The 19,568-nt window shown below is 30.0% G+C and overlaps 1 protein-coding gene across 2 annotated transcripts in view; it reads left to right on the top strand.

The window, feature by feature from the left end:
• Positions 1 to 8,543, top strand: part of LOC100206284 (intraflagellar transport protein 172 homolog) — a 73,204-nt gene extending 64,661 nt beyond the window's left edge. Inside the window, exons 48-52 of one of the 2 annotated variants that reach the window (XM_065813970.1) lie at positions 2,224 to 2,322; positions 2,424 to 2,577; positions 5,123 to 5,214; positions 7,597 to 7,690; positions 8,312 to 8,543. In XM_065813970.1, coding sequence (XP_065670042.1) covers positions 2,224 to 2,322; positions 2,424 to 2,577; positions 5,123 to 5,214; positions 7,597 to 7,686 — 435 coding nt within the window. In that variant the 3' untranslated portion in view covers positions 7,687 to 7,690; positions 8,312 to 8,543. Of the gene's footprint in view, positions 1 to 2,223; positions 2,323 to 2,423; positions 2,578 to 5,122; positions 5,215 to 7,596; positions 7,749 to 8,311 lie in introns of those variants that run through there. The other variant, XM_065813971.1, reaches the window with a different exon arrangement.
• Positions 8,544 to 19,568: the final 11,025 nt, after the last annotated feature.

The raw sequence follows: 19,568 nt of genomic DNA, 5'->3' as shown, positions 1-19,568 counted from the left end.
GACTCTTTCCTTGATTTTCTTCATAATGGCCTTTGGGTAGAAATCTTTCATCTTCCTGTTGACAAATGTGCTGCTTATGTAACTTCTTGGATTCAGGCTGGCATAGAATCTTTTATTCTCTCTCAACAATTCCAAGTCAAGCCTCACTCTTCTCCATTGTTTTTCTCTCATTGTGCTGCTGCAGATTCCAATCGTAATTATTACTTCCATATCTATCAGCAAAACAATTCTCCAGAAAACAGATGTCTGTTTACTATTGCTAAAAACCATTGTAAAAATGTTTCGCTTATGTTAAAGTCTTCTATTCTCAGGTCACAAAATCTTGTATTTCATTTCAAAAATAAGGCTCCACAGACTTCTGTAGAATCTTTAGTAATATCTATAATAAGGGCAAATCTGTTACTCCTCCTCTCTTGTATGTCTCAGATTTTGTTACCTCATCTAAAAACAAAGCTGAATTGTTTGCTAAGAACTTTTCATCAATCTCGTCTCTTGATTCCACTAATCACATCCTACCTAATATAGCCAACAAACAGGTTGATCCATTGCTTTACATTTGTATCACTCTAGCTTCTGTATCTGAAGTGATTTCCTGCTTAGACTTTTCTACAGTTTATGGTCTGGGCAACATAAATGTTTTTGTCTTGCAGAAATGTTATCGGGAGCTGTCGCCTATACTTTCAAAACTATTTAATAAGTGCTTATCTGAGTCTTGTTTTACAGCCTGCTGGAAAGTGGCATCTGTTATCCCTTTTTTCAAAAATTATGGAGAGCGTTCTGACTCGTCTAACTATCATCCCATTAGTCTTCTTTCTATTATAAGCAAGGTTTTTAAATCTTTAATTAAGAAATACTTATTCTCTCATCTTGAATCTAATAACATTTTTGATCATCAAATATAGATTTCTGATGATTTCTAAAACCTTTGATAAAGTTTGGCATGCTGGTCTTCTCCATAAGCTCTGCTCTTATGGTGTATCAGTTAACATCTTTAGTATTATTGAATCCTTACTTACCAATCATAGCATTAAATTGTCCTTGATGGGCAGCACTCTTCATCATTTCCTTCAACTTCAGGGGTTTCTCAAGGTTCTATCCTTGGCCCTATACTTTTTTAAATTTACATTACCAATCTGCCTGACATTCTCACATCTACAGTGGCTTTGCTCGCTGATAATACTACCATTTATTTTTGTATTAATAAGAAACCAACACTCTTTGATTGCTTGGAGGGGGCGTTTGAGCTTGAAAAGGGTCTTATTTCTGCTACAGCATAGAGCTCTCAGTGGTGAACTTTAACTAAGATAAAACTCCATGTTTTTTAGCTAATTGTTATGACAACAATCTAGATTTTCCTATATTTATGAAGGGTGATTTACTCCATGAGTCAACTACCCTTCATCTTCTAGGATTAAACCCATCTTTCTTGGAAACCATATATCAAATCCATTGCAAAATTAGCATCTGCAAAGGTTGCATCTCTTTATTGTGCTTGTCACTTTCTTGCTCCAGATTCTATTCTTTATCTCTATAAATGTCAAATCCACCCTAGTATGGAATACTGTTGTCATATCTGTAGCAAATCTTCAAATTATGCCCTTTCACTTTTAGACAAGATGCAAAAACACATTGTAAACATAGCCGGACCTGCTCTTGCAGCCAACATTCAACCATTATCACATTGTCATAATGTTGCTTTTCTTCCTCTTTTCTATAAATACTATAATGGGCTCAAAAGAGCTAGTGTCTCTTGTGCTATTTACTAAAGTTCATTCTTATGTTACTTGTCAACAAATTAAATCTCATCCTTAAATTGTGACTGTTCCTAAGTGCTCCAAAAACTCTTATTCATCTAGTTTTTTTTCCTTGAACATCAGCTCTTTGGAATTCGCTCCTTTTATCTCGTTTTCCTGATTCATATAATTTGCAATCTTTTAAGTTATCTGTTAATCGTTATCTTGCTTTATAAACTTCACCTTTTCCCTTCCAGTAACTTCCAACTCTAATAGTGGTTACTGCAGCCTTGTTGGAAGTGAAGATGTTTAATAAATAAGATAGTTCTTAACAATGCATTGAAAATCAATTGTTTTTTGATGTAATAAGTGAATTCTATTTTGTGTTTAGAATATTCTGAATACAATAGATGTACAGAGGAGAACACAGTAGATGTCATACAGAAGATTTAAATACCAAATGTCAATTTTTTTTAATTTTTTTTTGTAGGGAATTGAAGAAGGCAACCTTGATTCAGTTGATAATACTGACTTTACAGATACAGATATTCCTATGGAAGTGTCTGTTCCTGAAGCTCAATTTGTTGCTGTATGTTATTTTGGTAGTTTTAAATTTTATCATAGATTATTTGTCATATAAGGTATGAAATATGTCAAAAAAAATTTTTTTTAATTATCTGTCTTATTTAGGAAGACCAACGAGAAGAAGTCAAAGAATGGGTACTTGCTATCTCAATGGATCAAAAGGTTGAACAAAATCTTCCCATGGACAATAGAAATACTTTTGAAGCATCTTTAATCACACCCAAAACTGGTGAAACTGCTCTTCCATGTGTTATTTCAGGTACCAAATATTTGTTGTTGTTTGCTTCACTTGATCACAATTATGTGCAGCAAAGGACTTATGCTTTGATTCAGTTGCTACAGCTCAAACAATATGTGTATGCAGTGTTAGGTGTTCTAAGGAAACTCACAGGGTTTTCTAAAACAAAATTATTTTTATGGAAATGCTTATATACATATTTATTTTGCCCTTAAATTCTGAATCTGTGAAAATCTTTAAAAAATCTTTTTCACAACTTAATCTTCATTCTTTGAGTTTTTCAATTATTTTTTTAAATTAAAAGTTGGCTTGAAAAAATTTTTTATTAGCATTTTCTGCTTGTTCCTTGAACTTGGATGTGTTCAGTCTCTCCTTGTTTTTCTTTAGGTTGTTCTGACATCCAATAATCTCTCTAAATCTTTCATCTCGTACTTCTTCTTTGGACTCTATCATCACACTACTTACTACTACCCTAAAGCTGACTGGGATTCTTTTTGTGACTTTCTTTGTGATTTCTGCTACATATCTTCCTGGATTCAAGCAGGTATTGAAGCTTTTATATCTTGTCACTTTCATGATTACTGGCATGGCTACTTCGTTGTTTTCACCTTCTTGTGCAGCTGCTATATCTAATTGTAATCATTTTTTTTTTCCATCTTTTTCAAAAGAATAACTTTCTTGAAAACAAACCCTTTTTTATTATTGCAAGAAATCAATGTAAAAAAGTGCTGTCTGATGCTAAGCTCCATTATATCCAGTTTACTAAATCTCGCATCCTACCTCAGAAATCAGGCTCTAGAGACTTTTGGAAAACCTTCAACAGTGTCATTAACAAAAGTAAGTCTAACATTCCATCTCTAATTCATCAGTCTGATTTTATTACTGCTCATAAGGTTAAGGCAGAACTATTTGCAAAGAACTTTTCTTTAAATTCGACTTTTGAAACTAATTTCCATACCCTTCCTGCCATTCTATTTAAATAGGTCAACCCATCCAAATCACTTGCCTCTGCTGCTAAAATCATTTCTTAATTAAACTCTTCTATGGCTTGTGGTCCAAACAAAGTTGTTGTCATAATCTTGAAAAAGTGTTTTGAAGAACTTTCTTTAATTTTCTCTAAACTATTTAATAAGTTCTTAACTGAATCTTGTTTTCCTGTCTGCTGGAAAATGGCATCTGTGGTTACAATTTTTAAAAGCTCTGAAGAACGTTCTGACCCTTCCAGCTATCGTTCAATCAGTCTTTGATCAATAAATTTCTAATATCCCATCTTGAATCTAATAAATTTAACTCTCTCACAATCAATACGGCTTTTGATCTTCTCATTCTACAACTGATTTGCTAACTGCTGTGACTGAGAGGTTCTGTTGTGCATTAGATGGAGGCAGCAAGGCAAGGAGTATTGCTCTTCAGATAACTAAAGCTCTTGATAAGGTTTGGCATATTTGTCTTCTCCATAAGTTTACTTCATATGGTGTACCTGGAAAAGTTTTTAAAATTATTTAATTATTTTTTTTTAACCACTTTGTTAAAGTCATCCTCAAAGGCAAATACTCTTCATTTCTAGTTTCTTCTGGGGTACCTCAAGGCTCTATCTTTGGTCCTGGTTTGTTTCTTATCTACATTAATGAACTTTCTGATAACCTTACATCCAAAGTGGCTTTATTTGCTGATAGTTTAACTTTATATTCCTGTCTCAATAAGAAGTCTTCGTTTTGATCACTTAGATCTTGAATCTGATCTCACTTTTGTAACAGATTGGGGCTTGCAGTGACTTGTTAATTCTAACTCCAACAAAACTCAGTTATTTACTTCAAACAACTATCATAATACTGTCGACATTCTTATATTGATAAATAGCAACCCTATCACTGAGTCTTCTTTTTTACATATTTTTGGATTATCGTTCACTACTAACCTCTCGAGAAAATCATATATACAATTGATTGCTAAATATATACAATTGATCTGCTAAGGTTGCGTCTCTTTATCGTGCTCCTGATTCCATTCGCTACCTCTACAAATCTCTTATTCATTCCTGTATGGAACACTGTTGTCATATTTGGGTTGGTTCTTTTAATGATGATCTTTCACTTCTAGGTCCAAAATTACATTATAAACCTATTTGGACCTGCTTTATCTCCCAAGCTTGAGCCAATCTCCTATCATTGTAAGGTTGCATCTCTTTCTATTTTCTATAAATACTATCATGGTCACTATACTATCATGGTCATTGCTCAAAAGAGCTATCATCTCTAGTTCCATTAACCAAAACTCATTTCGCTTGACTGGTCATACAGCTAAGTCTCATTCTTTTACTGTCTCTGTCCCTCCATGCTCTAAAAACTTTTATTTATTTAATTTTTTTCCTCGTACTTCATTCCTTTGGAACTTTCTTTCAACTTCATGTTTTCCTGACTCATATAACCTACAGTTTTTAAGTTTTCTTTCAACCATTTCCTTGCTCTTTAGCTTTATTTTTTGTTTCTAGTAACTCCCAACTTAATAGCGGTTGTTTTATATTAGTTTTTTTTAAAAAAAAGCTAATATAAAGCCGCTTTTATAGGTTATCCAGTACTTACCAATGGAATTGAATTTAAAAAACCAAATAAAATGGCTAATAAAGATGATTGGAACAAATTTGTGATGGCAACAAAGGTTAGTTGTTTTTAATTTTAATAGTTTTAATTATTTAAGGTGCTACCAAAGTAATGGTTATTGGGGAAAGAAATTAAAATTAATAGAATAAATGGTCAATAAGACTCTTTATGAAATTACTAAATTGATTGATGCAAAATAGTCTCAACCTAATCTTTTATAGGCATTAAGTAGACCCTTTTCACATCTTGCATCCATTTTTTATGAATAGCTGAGATAGTACTGTCAGTATTAAGATTAAAAAATTAAAAAATGCAAATTGTATGTATTTTTATGGTGACTTATACTTGTTATGTGTTCAAACTTGAAGATTGGTCATATGATTTTAATAAGTCAGCAAGTTGCGGTAGTGGTGTAGTGGTAGAGCGCTCGCTTCATGAGCGAGAGGTTCCGAGTTCGATTCCCGCCACGTCCCTGGTAGTACCGCGCTCAACTTGTTTCTCCGCGCAGCGGCCTTGTTCGTCAAGGTTCGTGTTTCGGAGTTAAAGAGTTGAGAGAGGGTTATAACCACAAGTAGCCTCTTCATCTGTAGTGGCCTTCTCGGCCTTGGGGAGGTAGATTATAAAAAATAAAAAAAAATAAAAAGTTAACTTAATAATTTAGTAAGAAAAGTTTTTAAAAAGCCATAAACAACCTCAGCTTCTGGGGGAAGAACGGGGTGATATTTGTGAGTATCTGAGACTAGCAATAGAAATTCAAATTTTATTAAAAAAAAATTTCCTTTGTTTTTAACTTCCTTTGTCAAACAACTAGCAAGTTTAATAAAAATTATTACTTTTTTTTTTTTTTGAAATGTTCTTTTAATATTTTGTTGAATTTTTTGCTATTTTAACATGATAAATTAAATTAAATAATTTGCAAGCTGTAAGTTTAAAGTTCAGTAGATTATTGCATCTGAATTTTAGTTTATACCAATAAAGTCTAAAATTCCAACAATTTTCACTTGCATTTTGTTTAGAATTCTCAATAAAATTACAATATTTTAATATTGTAATTTTATTGAGAAATACTTTTAAAAAAATATCTGCGGATGTCGGAAAAAAAACCAGTTCTTATGAATGTTTAGCGTATCTTATAAAGAACAAAAGGGATTATCACGAAATATTGGTTCAAAAATAGAATGAAAGAAAATCTTATAATTGATTTTAGGAACTAAAGGCCCTTTCCACAATTAATAAAAGATCTCGTAACACAGATCAAGAATTGAGTAAAATCAACCAGTATTATTTGAAACTATTTTGAAAATTGTTATGAAAAGATTAGCATCTCATAAAAAAGGAGATATTAATAAATACAGAAGCATTAAGACCAGCTAGCTGGTTTTCTTGAAAAAGAGTTGAAAAACGAAAGCTTAACATTTCGCAATCTACCTTTGTAACTAAATTGCTGTTATCTATTGAAGGCCAGTTTCATGTGTCAATTGCCTCTATAAAACTCATTAGAGTTCAGAATGATAACTATGCTAAAAATAAGGATTTTTTGTGCTGCAACAATAAGGCACTTGGAAGATTTAGCGTCTATGCTCGGCTCGAAGTACGTTTTTTAAATGAAAGTAGAATTATTTTAATAAAATGACGTTTGTCAAATTCAGTTTTCCCAAAATAAGAAAAACTTAGCTTCCTGAACAATTTGTTTACGAAGTTTGTTTACGTTTTCTTGTTGTTCACAAAGTTTATTAGGTTTGTGAACAACATTCCATCTTGCCTAGGGATCAGATATTGTATGATATTCAGTGAACAAACTAATATTTGTCGCAGATTGTAAAAATATTTTTTTCTTATATTTTTTTTCTCTTTAGGTAAACCAATATAAATAAATTTTTATTTTATATGTTGAAAGTTTTTTGTTCAGACTGTAGAATGACATGAGTAGTTATTTTATAATAACTTTTTTATAATAATAATATAAGAAAGTTTCAATTATAACAAGATATTGCGCAGAAGCAAGTTAAGCACAGTACTATGAATTTGCCACCACGTCCATTGATTCTTCTCGCTTACAAAAGAAACGCATTACTATCGCATAAATTCATGACAGTTATTGCGATGTGAAAAAAGACATCTTTTTAGTTTCATTATTGAATAATCTGATAATTCAAGGAGGATTATAACTTTTTGACGTTATATTTAAAGGGGTCTGCCTTTTCGTAATGTGTTACAAGAGTTAGGGAGGAGATTAAAGTTGCGTGATGTCGTTTATGAATGAGCTCAAAATAGTAAATTGAGTTTTTAACATAATATTTTTACATATCCAAGTGATAATAATTGAACCATAAGTCTACTAGCAAAAAATTTGTTTATTAAAGATTTTAACTTTTAAAAATTGACTGAAAATTTTTTTTCTATATAACCGTTTAAATATTCATAAATGTATATCTGATAGGTTTCTCGAAGTCCCGAATGCCAGCAAGTTCTTCATTTCTTATCGCAATGGTGTGGATTTTCGCAAAATGCCAATTTTTCTTTTACATAAAAATGTAATTATTTTGTTTAAAGATCAATATATATATATACATATATATATATATATATATATATATATATATATATATATATATATATATATATATATATATATATATATATATATATATATATATATATATATATATATATATATATATATATATAAATATATATATATATATATATATATATATATATAATAATACGCGATAAATATTGAGTACGTAGAAACAAATAAAAAAGAAATATAAAATAAACAGAATGTGTAAAATTGTATGTAGGACATAAAAAGGCAATATATAAAATTTGTAAAAAAAGCAGTATATAGAAAATGTTAATATTTTGTTGCAGGATGTATGTATTTTAATTTATGTGAATATTTCATGAACTTTTTTTAACGATTTTTATTTGTGCTATAAAAAAGCATCTATATTTAGTAAACTAAAAATATTAAATATTATGTATGGGTGAAAACGAAAATAATGAGAAAAAAAAAGGAATTTTTTTATGTTTATAAATACTTTTCTGTTGTTTTTTTAAATTATATCTATAAACCTAGTTAAAGAATATGAGATTATTTGGAGACTATTTTAGATGATAGAAAAAAATTTTAATTTAATGTATGTTTATAGCAGCTGTGGTGTAGTGGTTAGAGTTCTAACTTCAGAACTGGAGGTCCGTGGCTCGAAGCCGACTCAAACCCCATATGCGTCATTGGTAAGGGAGAACCCATAAACTTTCTGGGTAAATGGTGTTCTGCGGTGCTCTGTGATAAGACCGTAACTTCTTCGGACTTCTTGGAGCACCTAAATAACTAAAAAAATTGTATGAACTTCTCGTAAATTTCAATGATTTAAAAAAGTTGATATTTGATCATTTTATTTAAAAGGTTTATCCCTTTACAAAATGTAGAAAAAATAAGATAAATCTTCATTTTAAAACCATATAAGAAGCGTTTTTTCGTGAATGTTTGAGCAACAATTGAAAAACGATCAAGGACATTTTTTTAAAACCGTTCAAATTTAAACAATTTAAACAAAACAAGATAAATAATTTTAAACCTCTGGAAAAATTGCTTCAAGTATTGGACTTTTAGACACAGTTTGCAAATCTAGTTTAACCGAAGTAGGTTTCAAATTTGTAATAAAAAAATCTAAAGAAACACAGTTTAATATATGGTTTTTGGAGATCAATCTTTTACAATAAATTTAAAATAATTAATTCGTTAAATAAAAAAGGTTTTAAGTATTACAATAATTTCTTTCTAGCAGCTGCTGATAAAATCCTTTCTGGATTCATTTAGTTTGCCATTTGTTTTGCTTCAATTGGACTTTATAAAAAAATTCTTAAGCCAAAAGCTTTTATTTTCACTTTTGCAACATCTTTTTATCTTTTCTTTTTACGATTTTAATTACAGTTAGTACATTGCTTGCTGCCATGGGCAACACTTGTCATGTTTTTTGATAATGTCTTTGAGTATAGTACAATAATTTTGTTCTTGTTTATCAATTCCTTTTCCATCTAATTGCCTGTTGATTGTCTATTTTTAATGAGAGAAAATATATCAGTCTTTAATACTGGTTGACCTTTTCCATTAAATTTTTTGCATTAATTTATTGCTCTTATTGTTTATTTTTCTTATTTGTGTGTTTTCTGGCGACCGTGACGTCAGCTTTTGTCATCAGATCTATTATCATGGGAAGAATTCTAACACGACGAAAAAAGACAGTTCAGTGGAAGCGTTTCCTCGATATATATTTTTTTATAATGATGTTGATGACCAACGTAAACCTTAGAGTACATCCTATAAATTTTTTATTCAATTATTTAAAGTTTTTAGAAAATAATGCTTTAACTTTTTGTTTTAAACATAAACAAAACGCCAGGTTACAGTTTGTATCAATTTAAAAATGCTGATTCATTTAATCTCTACTAATATATATTAATCGGAAACAACTAAGTTTAAAATTGAATCCCGTGCTAAGTAACAAAAAAAGGCAAAATAAAATCCCTTTAATTTGGGGAGGGGGTATACTTTATATGGTCACCAGTTCTAAACTTCAAAAGATTTTATGATAAAATTTGAAATCTAATGATGAATTTTAATGTTATTTAAAATTAAAAAAATTCGACCATCGCTTAAGCGATTTTGTCAGGAAGTTGTTGTTCCCAAGCTTTAATTACCACCATTTTTTGTAATTCATTCTCATTAGAGTAATTTAGATAATAAAAAACAACTAAAAATTTTTGGTCTGCTCGTGAAATATTTCAGAATAAAAAAACTATAACACAGATCAACACAGATATTGTTATTTGACTCTTCTTGTGTTAAAATCAACCACAGCTTTTATTAAATTTTTTCCATGTTTACTATGTTCTGTGCTGACTTTGCATCTTTAGCATGCACTGCCTCCCCAGCATGTTCTACAAAGTTTCCTATTTTATGGTATTTTAGAAAAGGAACAAGGTGTTTTACAATATGTTATACAATATGTGTTTTTCATGTAGTTTTAAATGTTAATCCCTCTATTTTTGCATCATGGATTTTATTTTGTATAGCTTTAAAAATAACAGCAAAGTTGCTAATAATTGTTTCAAACTCTGGATTCAAATGTTTTCCAAAAGCTGTGTCTTTTACCGATTTAAAAGCTTGCAAACAATTTATTACAGATAACATCAAGTGTTAGTATTTTGGGATTTCCTTTATCACAGCTTTTTCAAAACAATCTATTTTTTTAAGTAATTTGTTTGAGTTATTCACATTCCATCCAACTCCATGGTAGCCTCAAAAAATAATATAATATAAAGACCGCCAGATTTTTAATCCGGGATTATAGACAGATAATATGACTTTACCTAAAACTCCAACTGCTCCCATCATCAAGTGCAATTCTGGCGGAGCAATCTTATAAAAAAAAATGTTTCACGATTCTCATCTAAATAAATCAATCTTTTATTAATAACATTGGTATAATTTAACATTTTTTTTGTTGGACGTCCATCATTATTATATTTATCAGCCCAGTAATCAAGATTTCCAAAAGTCAAAGAGCATAATCCTGTACAGTACAAACATGCACATTTTCAGGAGTACGAAGACAAATTCAATACAGCATTTGCACATTTTAAATCAAAAGCAATATAAAATTTTACTTCTTCCAACTTAAGTTTTGGTATGAATAATCCTAAATTCCAGCTATATTTAGGAATATCCTAAACTATAGCTAAAATCTGTGTACGTTGAACTCCCCTATCTTGAAACTTTGAAGTGGATAAATGCTGATTATCAGAATCAAACACATTCCATACATATCATGATCAAACACATTACACTTATACAGGGTGCGTCATAAATTTGAGAACATCGCATTATGTCATTATTTCTTTATGTTACATTAATTTTTTTTATTTTTTGCAGATAATTAAAAATGACAGATAATAAACTAACACAAGAAATGAAGAGACATGCTGTAATTGTAGCATTAAAGGCAGAACATAGCGATTTACAAATTGCACAATTTTTTAAAGTCGCCCGATCTTTTGTTCTTAAAGTTCGCAAGAAGTTAGAAGTAATTGTAATCAAGCTGCTAAACGTAAAATGCAAGAGCGACGGTCAGACACGACTAGAACACCTGAATTTATTCATCAAGTTCAGAATATCGTTGACAAAAGTCCTCAAAAATCAATGAGGTTCATCGCAAAAGACCTGGGTGTTTCAGAAGCCACAATTCGAAGGACTGTTCATGAAAATCTTCGCTACAAGTCTTATGTGATGAGGAGAGGTCAGTTTAAGTCCGAGACCACCTAAGCGAATCGTTTGATAAGGTCCAGGAGGCTGTTAAACAAACTGAAACATCCTGCTGAGCAAGGCATGCTTTGGTTTTTTCAGATAAGAAAAACTTTGATCAAGATCAAAAAGTAAACAGAAATGACAGATGGCTGTGTGATGACCCTTGCAAAGTTCGAACAGTCATGCACACAAAATTTCCTGCAACTGCTATGGTTTTGGGGGTTGTTAGCAACTTCTTTCCGCAAGGACTAAGAGTCACTCCTGCTGCTTACATTGAAGTATTGGGTACTGTTGTTATGCCTTGGATTGATAGAGTAAGAAATGGAAGACCCTACATTTTTCAACAAGACTCTGCACCAGCAAATAAGGCTCAAAACACTCAGAAATGGTTGGTGGACCATTTTCATGATCACATCAATCCAAATTTGTGGCCTTCAAACTCTCCAGACCTGAATCCATTGGATTATTATGTGTGGAGCGTCGTTGAGAGAGATGTTAATTCATATCTTCATAACACCAAAGATTCTCTGAAAGAATCCGTTGTCCGAGTAATGGACAACATAGATGAGGACCATCTCAAGCACGCTTGCAGTCGGTTTAAGTCTCGAATTGAAGTTGTTATTGAAGTAGAGGGGGATTTTATTGCATATAAATATATGCATATAAATATATGCATATAAATATATATATATATATATATATATATATATATATATATATATATATATATATATATATATATATATATATATATATATATATATATACATATACATATATATATATATATATATATATATATATATATATATATAATATATATATATATATATATATATATATATATATATATATATATATATATATATATATATATATATAACGGGTGATAACTAAGTTTTGGCCCAAATACAAAAGTGCATATAATTTTATTATTACACACTCTATATACATTGTAAATTACTCAAACTAGAGCTCTTATATTTTATCATAAAGTTTGATAAAATTTTTTACCACTTTTTTTTTCAAACTACAGGAAATGGCAAAGTACAAGACTATAATAAATAAATTGTGCAAATTCGTTGTTCAGAATCCTAAAATCAAACGAAATTGCAAAGCGTTTTATCGAACATTTAACCTCAAAACGTTGTATATATTGTTGGATCAAACAAGTAAAGAAACTAGTACATTAGAAAGAAAAATTGCCAATAGTCGTCCAGTAAAAATAGCAACCAAAAGTAACATTAGAAAACTAAAAAAATATGTACAATCGTAGATCAGGACGTTCTCAAAGAGCAGCCGCTTGAAAATTTAGATGCTCTCAATCCTATGTTAATATAAGTCGTTAAAAATGCGCACTAACATCAAGTATAGAAAAAAGTTAAAAAATCACTTCGAACTGAACAACAAAAAAAGCTAGCTCAACCCAAATGCAGACAAAATTTACAGCATTATGGAAATCGTAATTTTTTAATTGATAATGAATCGTACTCTACATTGAGCCATGATGATCAGCCAGGCAATGACGCTTTCTGCACCGATGACTTGAATAAGACACAGGATAATGTTATTGTTTCGAAGAAAAATATCGCCAAAAGTGGTTTGCATGCTATATTACCGAAAGGATTGACAAAACCTTTTTTTCAAAAATCTGGAAACGCGATTAACCAAAATGTTTATTGTGAAATTCTAAAGAACAAACTCTTTTCTTTTATTAAAAAAAATTATAGTGCTTATAGTGCTATGTGTTTAGCCTGATTTCGCATCCACTCATTATGCTTCCAAGGTAACTAAATTTTTAGAAGACCAGAATATACATTTTGTCCCAAAATTCATGAATCCAGCAAATTTACCGGAAGCCAATAGAAGGATTTTGGGAAACTTGAAAATGAAGGTTTACAAGAACAACTGGGCAGGAAAAAATCTTGTTGAGTTATAAAAAAAAAAGTTAGATGTCTCGGCAATATGGACTTAAATTTTGTACAAAACTATGCTTTATCAGTCGGGAAAAGGCTTGATAAAACAGTTTAATAATGTATTTGATAGATCTAAAACAAAATTTCTAACATGATTAAATTTCTAACATGATTAAATTTCAGTTTAAATTTGAACGAAAAGTTAGTTATCACCCGTTATATGCAATTTGCTCCTAATGCTTTCTAAAGACTGGAAACTAAGACTTGAGTACTTGCTTTGGAGAGTTATAGAACGGCCTGTAAAGTTAGCAGCATCTGAAACAGCATCATAGTTGAAGATTTAGTGCTTTAAGAACAAAACCATTCGGATATATATATATATATATATATATATATATATATATATATATATATATATATATATATATATATTATATATATATATATTTATATAAAAGAGAGTAGGCTAAGTTATTAAATTTAATTTGTAAGCAATTTAAAATAAAATTTGATAAGATCTTTACCAATTATGCCAAAACAATGATGGCATAAATTTATTCTCGTGTCAGTTTCAGGTTTTTCAGATTGGACAATATTATATCGACATCGCGTCTGACTACTGATTCCATATGTATCTAATTAACCCTTTCACTCCCTGTGACCCGCACAGCGGATAATAACAAACCTCGCGATTTTCCCTGTGATCCACTGTGCGGGTCATGCAAACGTCCGCAATTTAACCATGCTCTTATAACGAACGATTCATGTATTGTTCTTTACAGATATGAATAATTTTTATATCGAATGCTGAAAACCGTTAGTCAAAATTTAATTTCAATGATATATCAAAAATAACTAGATGTCTAACTTCCGCGTATTTTTTGGGGGCAAATTTAAAAAATAGTAAATCACGGTTGTTTGGATCAAATAATATTCGATATTTAATATTCAAAATTTATAAATCATGGTTAATTCTTGTGCTGCAGCTGGTTGCACAAACAGGGCAATGAAAAACGACAACAGAGCATTTCATAAATTTCCAATTAATAATAGGGAACTCTGTAAACGGTGGATTGTTGCTATAAAACGTGAAACATTTATTCCTACTAAGCACAGTCGCATATGTAGTGATCACTTTTTACCTTCAGATTACAGTATACCTGATTTTAAGAACAAGCCTAAATTAAAATCTTTTTCTGTGCCATCTGTTATTATTGATTCAAAACCAAAAGTCAAAAGAAAGTTTAATTCTATATCGCCACAAAAAAATAAAAAGAGACTCATTAAAAAAGTTTCAGAAACAGGCAGTCACCATCACATCGATTTCCATTCGGATATAACAATAATGTTGCTAATAGTAACGAAATTTATATAAATAGTGTTACTTTAAAAACAACAGAGAGTATTGATTGCCAGGTGGATATATTTAGTAGCTTTAATATTATCGAAAGTAGTAACAAAATTATTAATGATGATACTATTATTTCTAAAAGTACATTATCGACAAATGCAAGTCCAACTAAAGTAAAATTAAAGGCAAAAATTAAAATTCTAAAACAAAAGTCGCGACGAAAAGAAAAAAAAAAAAATTCATTAAAGGTTATGCTAAAAAATCTAAGTAAAAAAAAATTGTTTCTGAAGATGCTGCTAATACTCTTTGTGAAAACTTTAGTGGATTGACTTTTAATATTATAAAAAATCAGTATAAAAACAATACCTCACTTCCAAAAGGGCATAGATATACTAATGAAATTAAAAAGTTTGCAATAACTCTGCATTTTTACTCACCTAAAGCACACAATTTTCTACGGCCTATACTCCATTTACCTGCTTCAAGCTCTCTAGCCAACTGGACTTCCTCTGTAGATTGTGAACCTGGTTTTTTTGAAGATGTTTTAAGTTATATTAGTATAAAAACAGATACTGACATTAATTATAAAGATTGTGCATTAATTATAGATGCAATGGCAATCAAAACATCAATTCTAAACGATAAAAAGACAGGTCGATTCATTGGATTTACAGATTATGGAAAAGATATTGTTGCAATTGAACCAGATTCACCAGCTACAGAAGAATTGGTATTTATGCTGGTAGGATTACGAGGTCATTGGAAAACACCTATTGGCTATATACTGTGTAGTAAAATAACAGCTGAAAACCTTTCATGTCTTATTAAAAAAGCATTAACAGTTTCCTTTGATAAAAAATTAATGCACGTAGCATTACATTTGATGGTGTAAATGTTAACTTTAATTCTGTTGCATCACTAGGATGTACATTTGGGAAAAGACAAGACAAATTAATGGAAGATTTACTTTTGAAGGCTATAATCACTACTTGTATGTAATCCCTGACCCAAGTCATATGCTAAAATTAGCTAGAAATGCATTATGTGATTTAGAGGTACTTAAGGATTGTGATAGAAAATACATTAAATGGAGTTATATAAAAGCTTTATATGAAATACAGGAAGAAGAAGGATTAAAATTTGCAAATAAAATCTCAATAAAACATATTTATTTCCAGCGTCACAAAATGAATGTTAAGTTTGCTGCAAAAACACTTAGTAGTTCAGTTGCAGATGCAATTGAATTTCTGATGTTTTCCAAACATCCAAATTTCAAGCATGCTGAAGGAACTATAAATTTTATAAGGGTCATCGACAAATTATTTGATATGCTGAACTCTAAAAATCTTTTTTCAAAATCGTATAAGAAAGCTCTTTTTTTGAATGATTATCCTTATTGGAATGCAACTTCTGATCAAATAATAAACTACTTATCAAAGTTGACAGATGCTAATGGTACTCCATTATTAAAACATAGGAGAAAAACCTTTGTATTAGGGTTATTTGTGGCTGCAAAAAGTCTTCAACACTTATCCTATGAGCTTTTGACTTTAAATGTTCATCCTTTTAAATTTTGCCTAACATACAAATTTTCACAAGATCATCTTGAGTTACTATTCTCTTGTATTCGTGAAATGAATGGTTTTAATAATAATCCAGATGCCCTCCAACTTAAGTCATCTTTAAAAAGAATTCTTTTGCGCAATTCTATTGTAGGCTCAAGCATGCAAATTGTTTAACATTTGAGGATATTGCAAATGGCTCTATTTTTGCATTAAAGTGGAGTAAAAAATATGCAATTTATTCAAATCCTGAAACAGATTTTTTAAACTTTGATATTGATATTGTTACAATTCAAAATTATCTTGATAATACCTCTATCTACAAAGAAACAATACTAGGATATATCTGGATTTATTGTAAGAAGATTATTATCAAAGATAACATGTTCTGTGTGTGCAAACTCACTTATTTCCCAAAACAATTTTGTGGAACATTCTTATGGAACATCAGTTCTTTCATTGATTAACATAAAAAATAGGGGTGGGCTTATTGCTCCAAGAAATGATGTTATACAAACTATAATAGTATGCAAGAGTGTTTTCAAAATTTATGTCTGCGGTGACAATTTTAAAAAACCAAAAATGAATGTGGAACGAAACCTTAAACTAAAAATGATTTATGCAGTTAATAAAATTATAAGTGAAAAACATTTTTTTAAAGACCTAAATGAACACGATGCTGAGCATGAAGCTGTCACTGAAGACATGCATTCCACACAACTGATAAAAATGTTAGCAAATGACTTTTTTAAAATCAGACTGCAAAGATATGGCCAATTATATACAGAAAAAGTTTAAAAAAAATCAATGATTGGTCTACGTCAACAATCTAATAAATTAATTACATTCAAAGTTTTATAACATAAACATAAAATAAACAATATAAAAGGATAATAAATTACTTAAAAATTCAGTTTATATATATATATATATATATATATGTGTGTGTGTGTGTGTGTGTGTGTGTGTGTGTGTGTGTGTGTGTGTGTGTGTGTGTGTGTGTGTGTGTGTGTGTGTGTGTCTGTGTGTGTGTGTGTGTGTGTGTGTGTGTGTGTGTGTGTGTGTGTGTGTGTGTGTGTCTGTGTGTGTGTGTGTGTGTGTGTGTGTGTGTGTGTGTGTGTGTGTGTGTGTGTGTGTGTGAAAATATTATAAATAAAAATATTAGATTAAATTTTATTAACTGTTACTTTTCTTGATTTGTTATTTATATTGAAAGACTCGTATTTCAAAGGAAAGATATTCTTTATATACATGTACCTGAATACCTATGGAGCTTTTTTTGTATTGAAAACCTTACTAGATTATAACATAACATTGAACTAAATTTATTTAATTATTGACGGTAAATCAATTATAGAAAAAAGTAATAATGATTTTTATGATAACAATAAGTTTTTAACCATAAATAAAATTCTAACATTTCTAGAAGGAACCTCTAAGTTGTGTCACACAGAGCTTAGTTATTAGTCAAAACAGTTTTATAAAATGTTTCATTACAATTTTTGACTCTGTTTACCTTGCAGTTATGTTATAATACCTCCTAGCATTACTGCAGAGGGTAATTAATGAATAACTGGTGCATAAAATGTTAATAGATTATAGATTAAAATCCAACTAAATCTAAGTTTTAAGTTAAATGTTAAATTTTAAAATCAAAAAAACATGAAATAAGTATGATTTTGAAATGTTTAACAAAAAAAAAAAGCATATTTTACTTAATTATTAAATTTTAGATCAAAATAACATCAAATTTTTCAGATATCTGTGGATCGATTTTTTATTGATAACATTAAATTAAACAATCTTAAGCTTCGTATTTGTTTTGTTAAATAGCGTAAAGATTTTGCCCCCCCATAATGGCCGATTTTTGCTTCACTTTTTCTTATGCCGATTTACGACAGTTAGACATCTAGTTATTTTTAATATATCATTGGTTAATTTAGTTCAAAAGATATAGCACTTTAAAAAATGGCTAATTTTAAAAGAACTTATTCAAATATGGAAGAAATTTTAAAAATTGTTATGGATGATAGCAGCGGCGATATGGACCTTGGTGATTTATCAGCCGATGATAACGAACCTAAAACAGATTGGGAATATGAAGAGGAAGATATAGAATTTGTTGTAGCTCCTATTTACCTTTACCTGGTGATTTTCATAACAAAAACACCCCTCCTATACCATATTTTTGTCAAATAACGCAGGTTTCTAAAATCGATATCGATGAAGGTGATGAAGAAGAAATTGAAAAAAATATTAGCAGAAGGTTGTGTATATGTTGTCTACTTGCCATTCAGCAAAAATGATTGACACTGGTAAAACCTATGCAAATGACTCAGTAATATACAAGCCATCAGTTGTACGATCATATAATAGTCACATGGGAGGGGTTGACAGAGTTGATCAACAGTTACATAGTTTACGCACATTGCGTAAAACTTATAAGTGGTACAAAAAATTAGCATTCAGAATGATATCACAGATGATACTAAATGTACATAAAATTTTCTTACACGAAACTGGAAAATCTAAAATAACATTCTTAGATTTCTTGCAAGACACTATTTCATCATTAGTGCTAAATAATCCAGCTATACCAAACAACCAAATACTAGATGATGCCATATCTCGTCTTACTGGCAGACACTTCCCTTCGCTAAAAGTAGCTTCACCAGATGCAAAGGATAAACGACCAACCAAAAGATGTAGTGTGTGTTATGCAAGGGAAAAACTGTCGACAAAATGTCAACCACTGAAAACTACATATGTTTGTCGGTTTTGTCCATCTGAACCAGGGCTTCACCCAGATACTTGTTTTGAAGAATACCACACTAAAGTTAATTATTTATTGTAGTTAGTTTGTTTGCATAGGTAGATTTAATCTTTTATATTGCAATTAGTTTTTTGTTTCATGCTACAAACATAATTAAAAAATTTATCTTAAAAATAACAAATTTGAAAAAATTCTTGTATTTTTAGAATCTCTCCTTTTTCTAGAGTTTTTACGATAAACCTTTTATTTTTTTTTTGCTATGAACTAGTTAAATGATTGCTAAACTGCTTTTAAACAAGTTTTATTTGTTTACAACGTAATATTTTGATTTATTTTGGGATTTTACTTCAAAAAAGCAAAATTTTGATTTATGTCAAAGGCCGTTTTTTAAGTCATGTGACGTCTTACAATTGTGATAAATAATTTTTTTTAGTTATTTTGTTTGATCAATGTATTAGTAAAAAAGAGGCCAAGTTTCAGATAGATTGGTTTGTTAT

Source organism: Hydra vulgaris, chromosome 12, assembly GCF_038396675.1.
Source record: "Hydra vulgaris chromosome 12, alternate assembly HydraT2T_AEP".
In the NCBI taxonomy this organism is placed as follows: domain Eukaryota; kingdom Metazoa; phylum Cnidaria; class Hydrozoa; order Anthoathecata; family Hydridae; genus Hydra; species Hydra vulgaris.
This window is presented reverse-complemented; position numbering and strand designations above follow the sequence as displayed.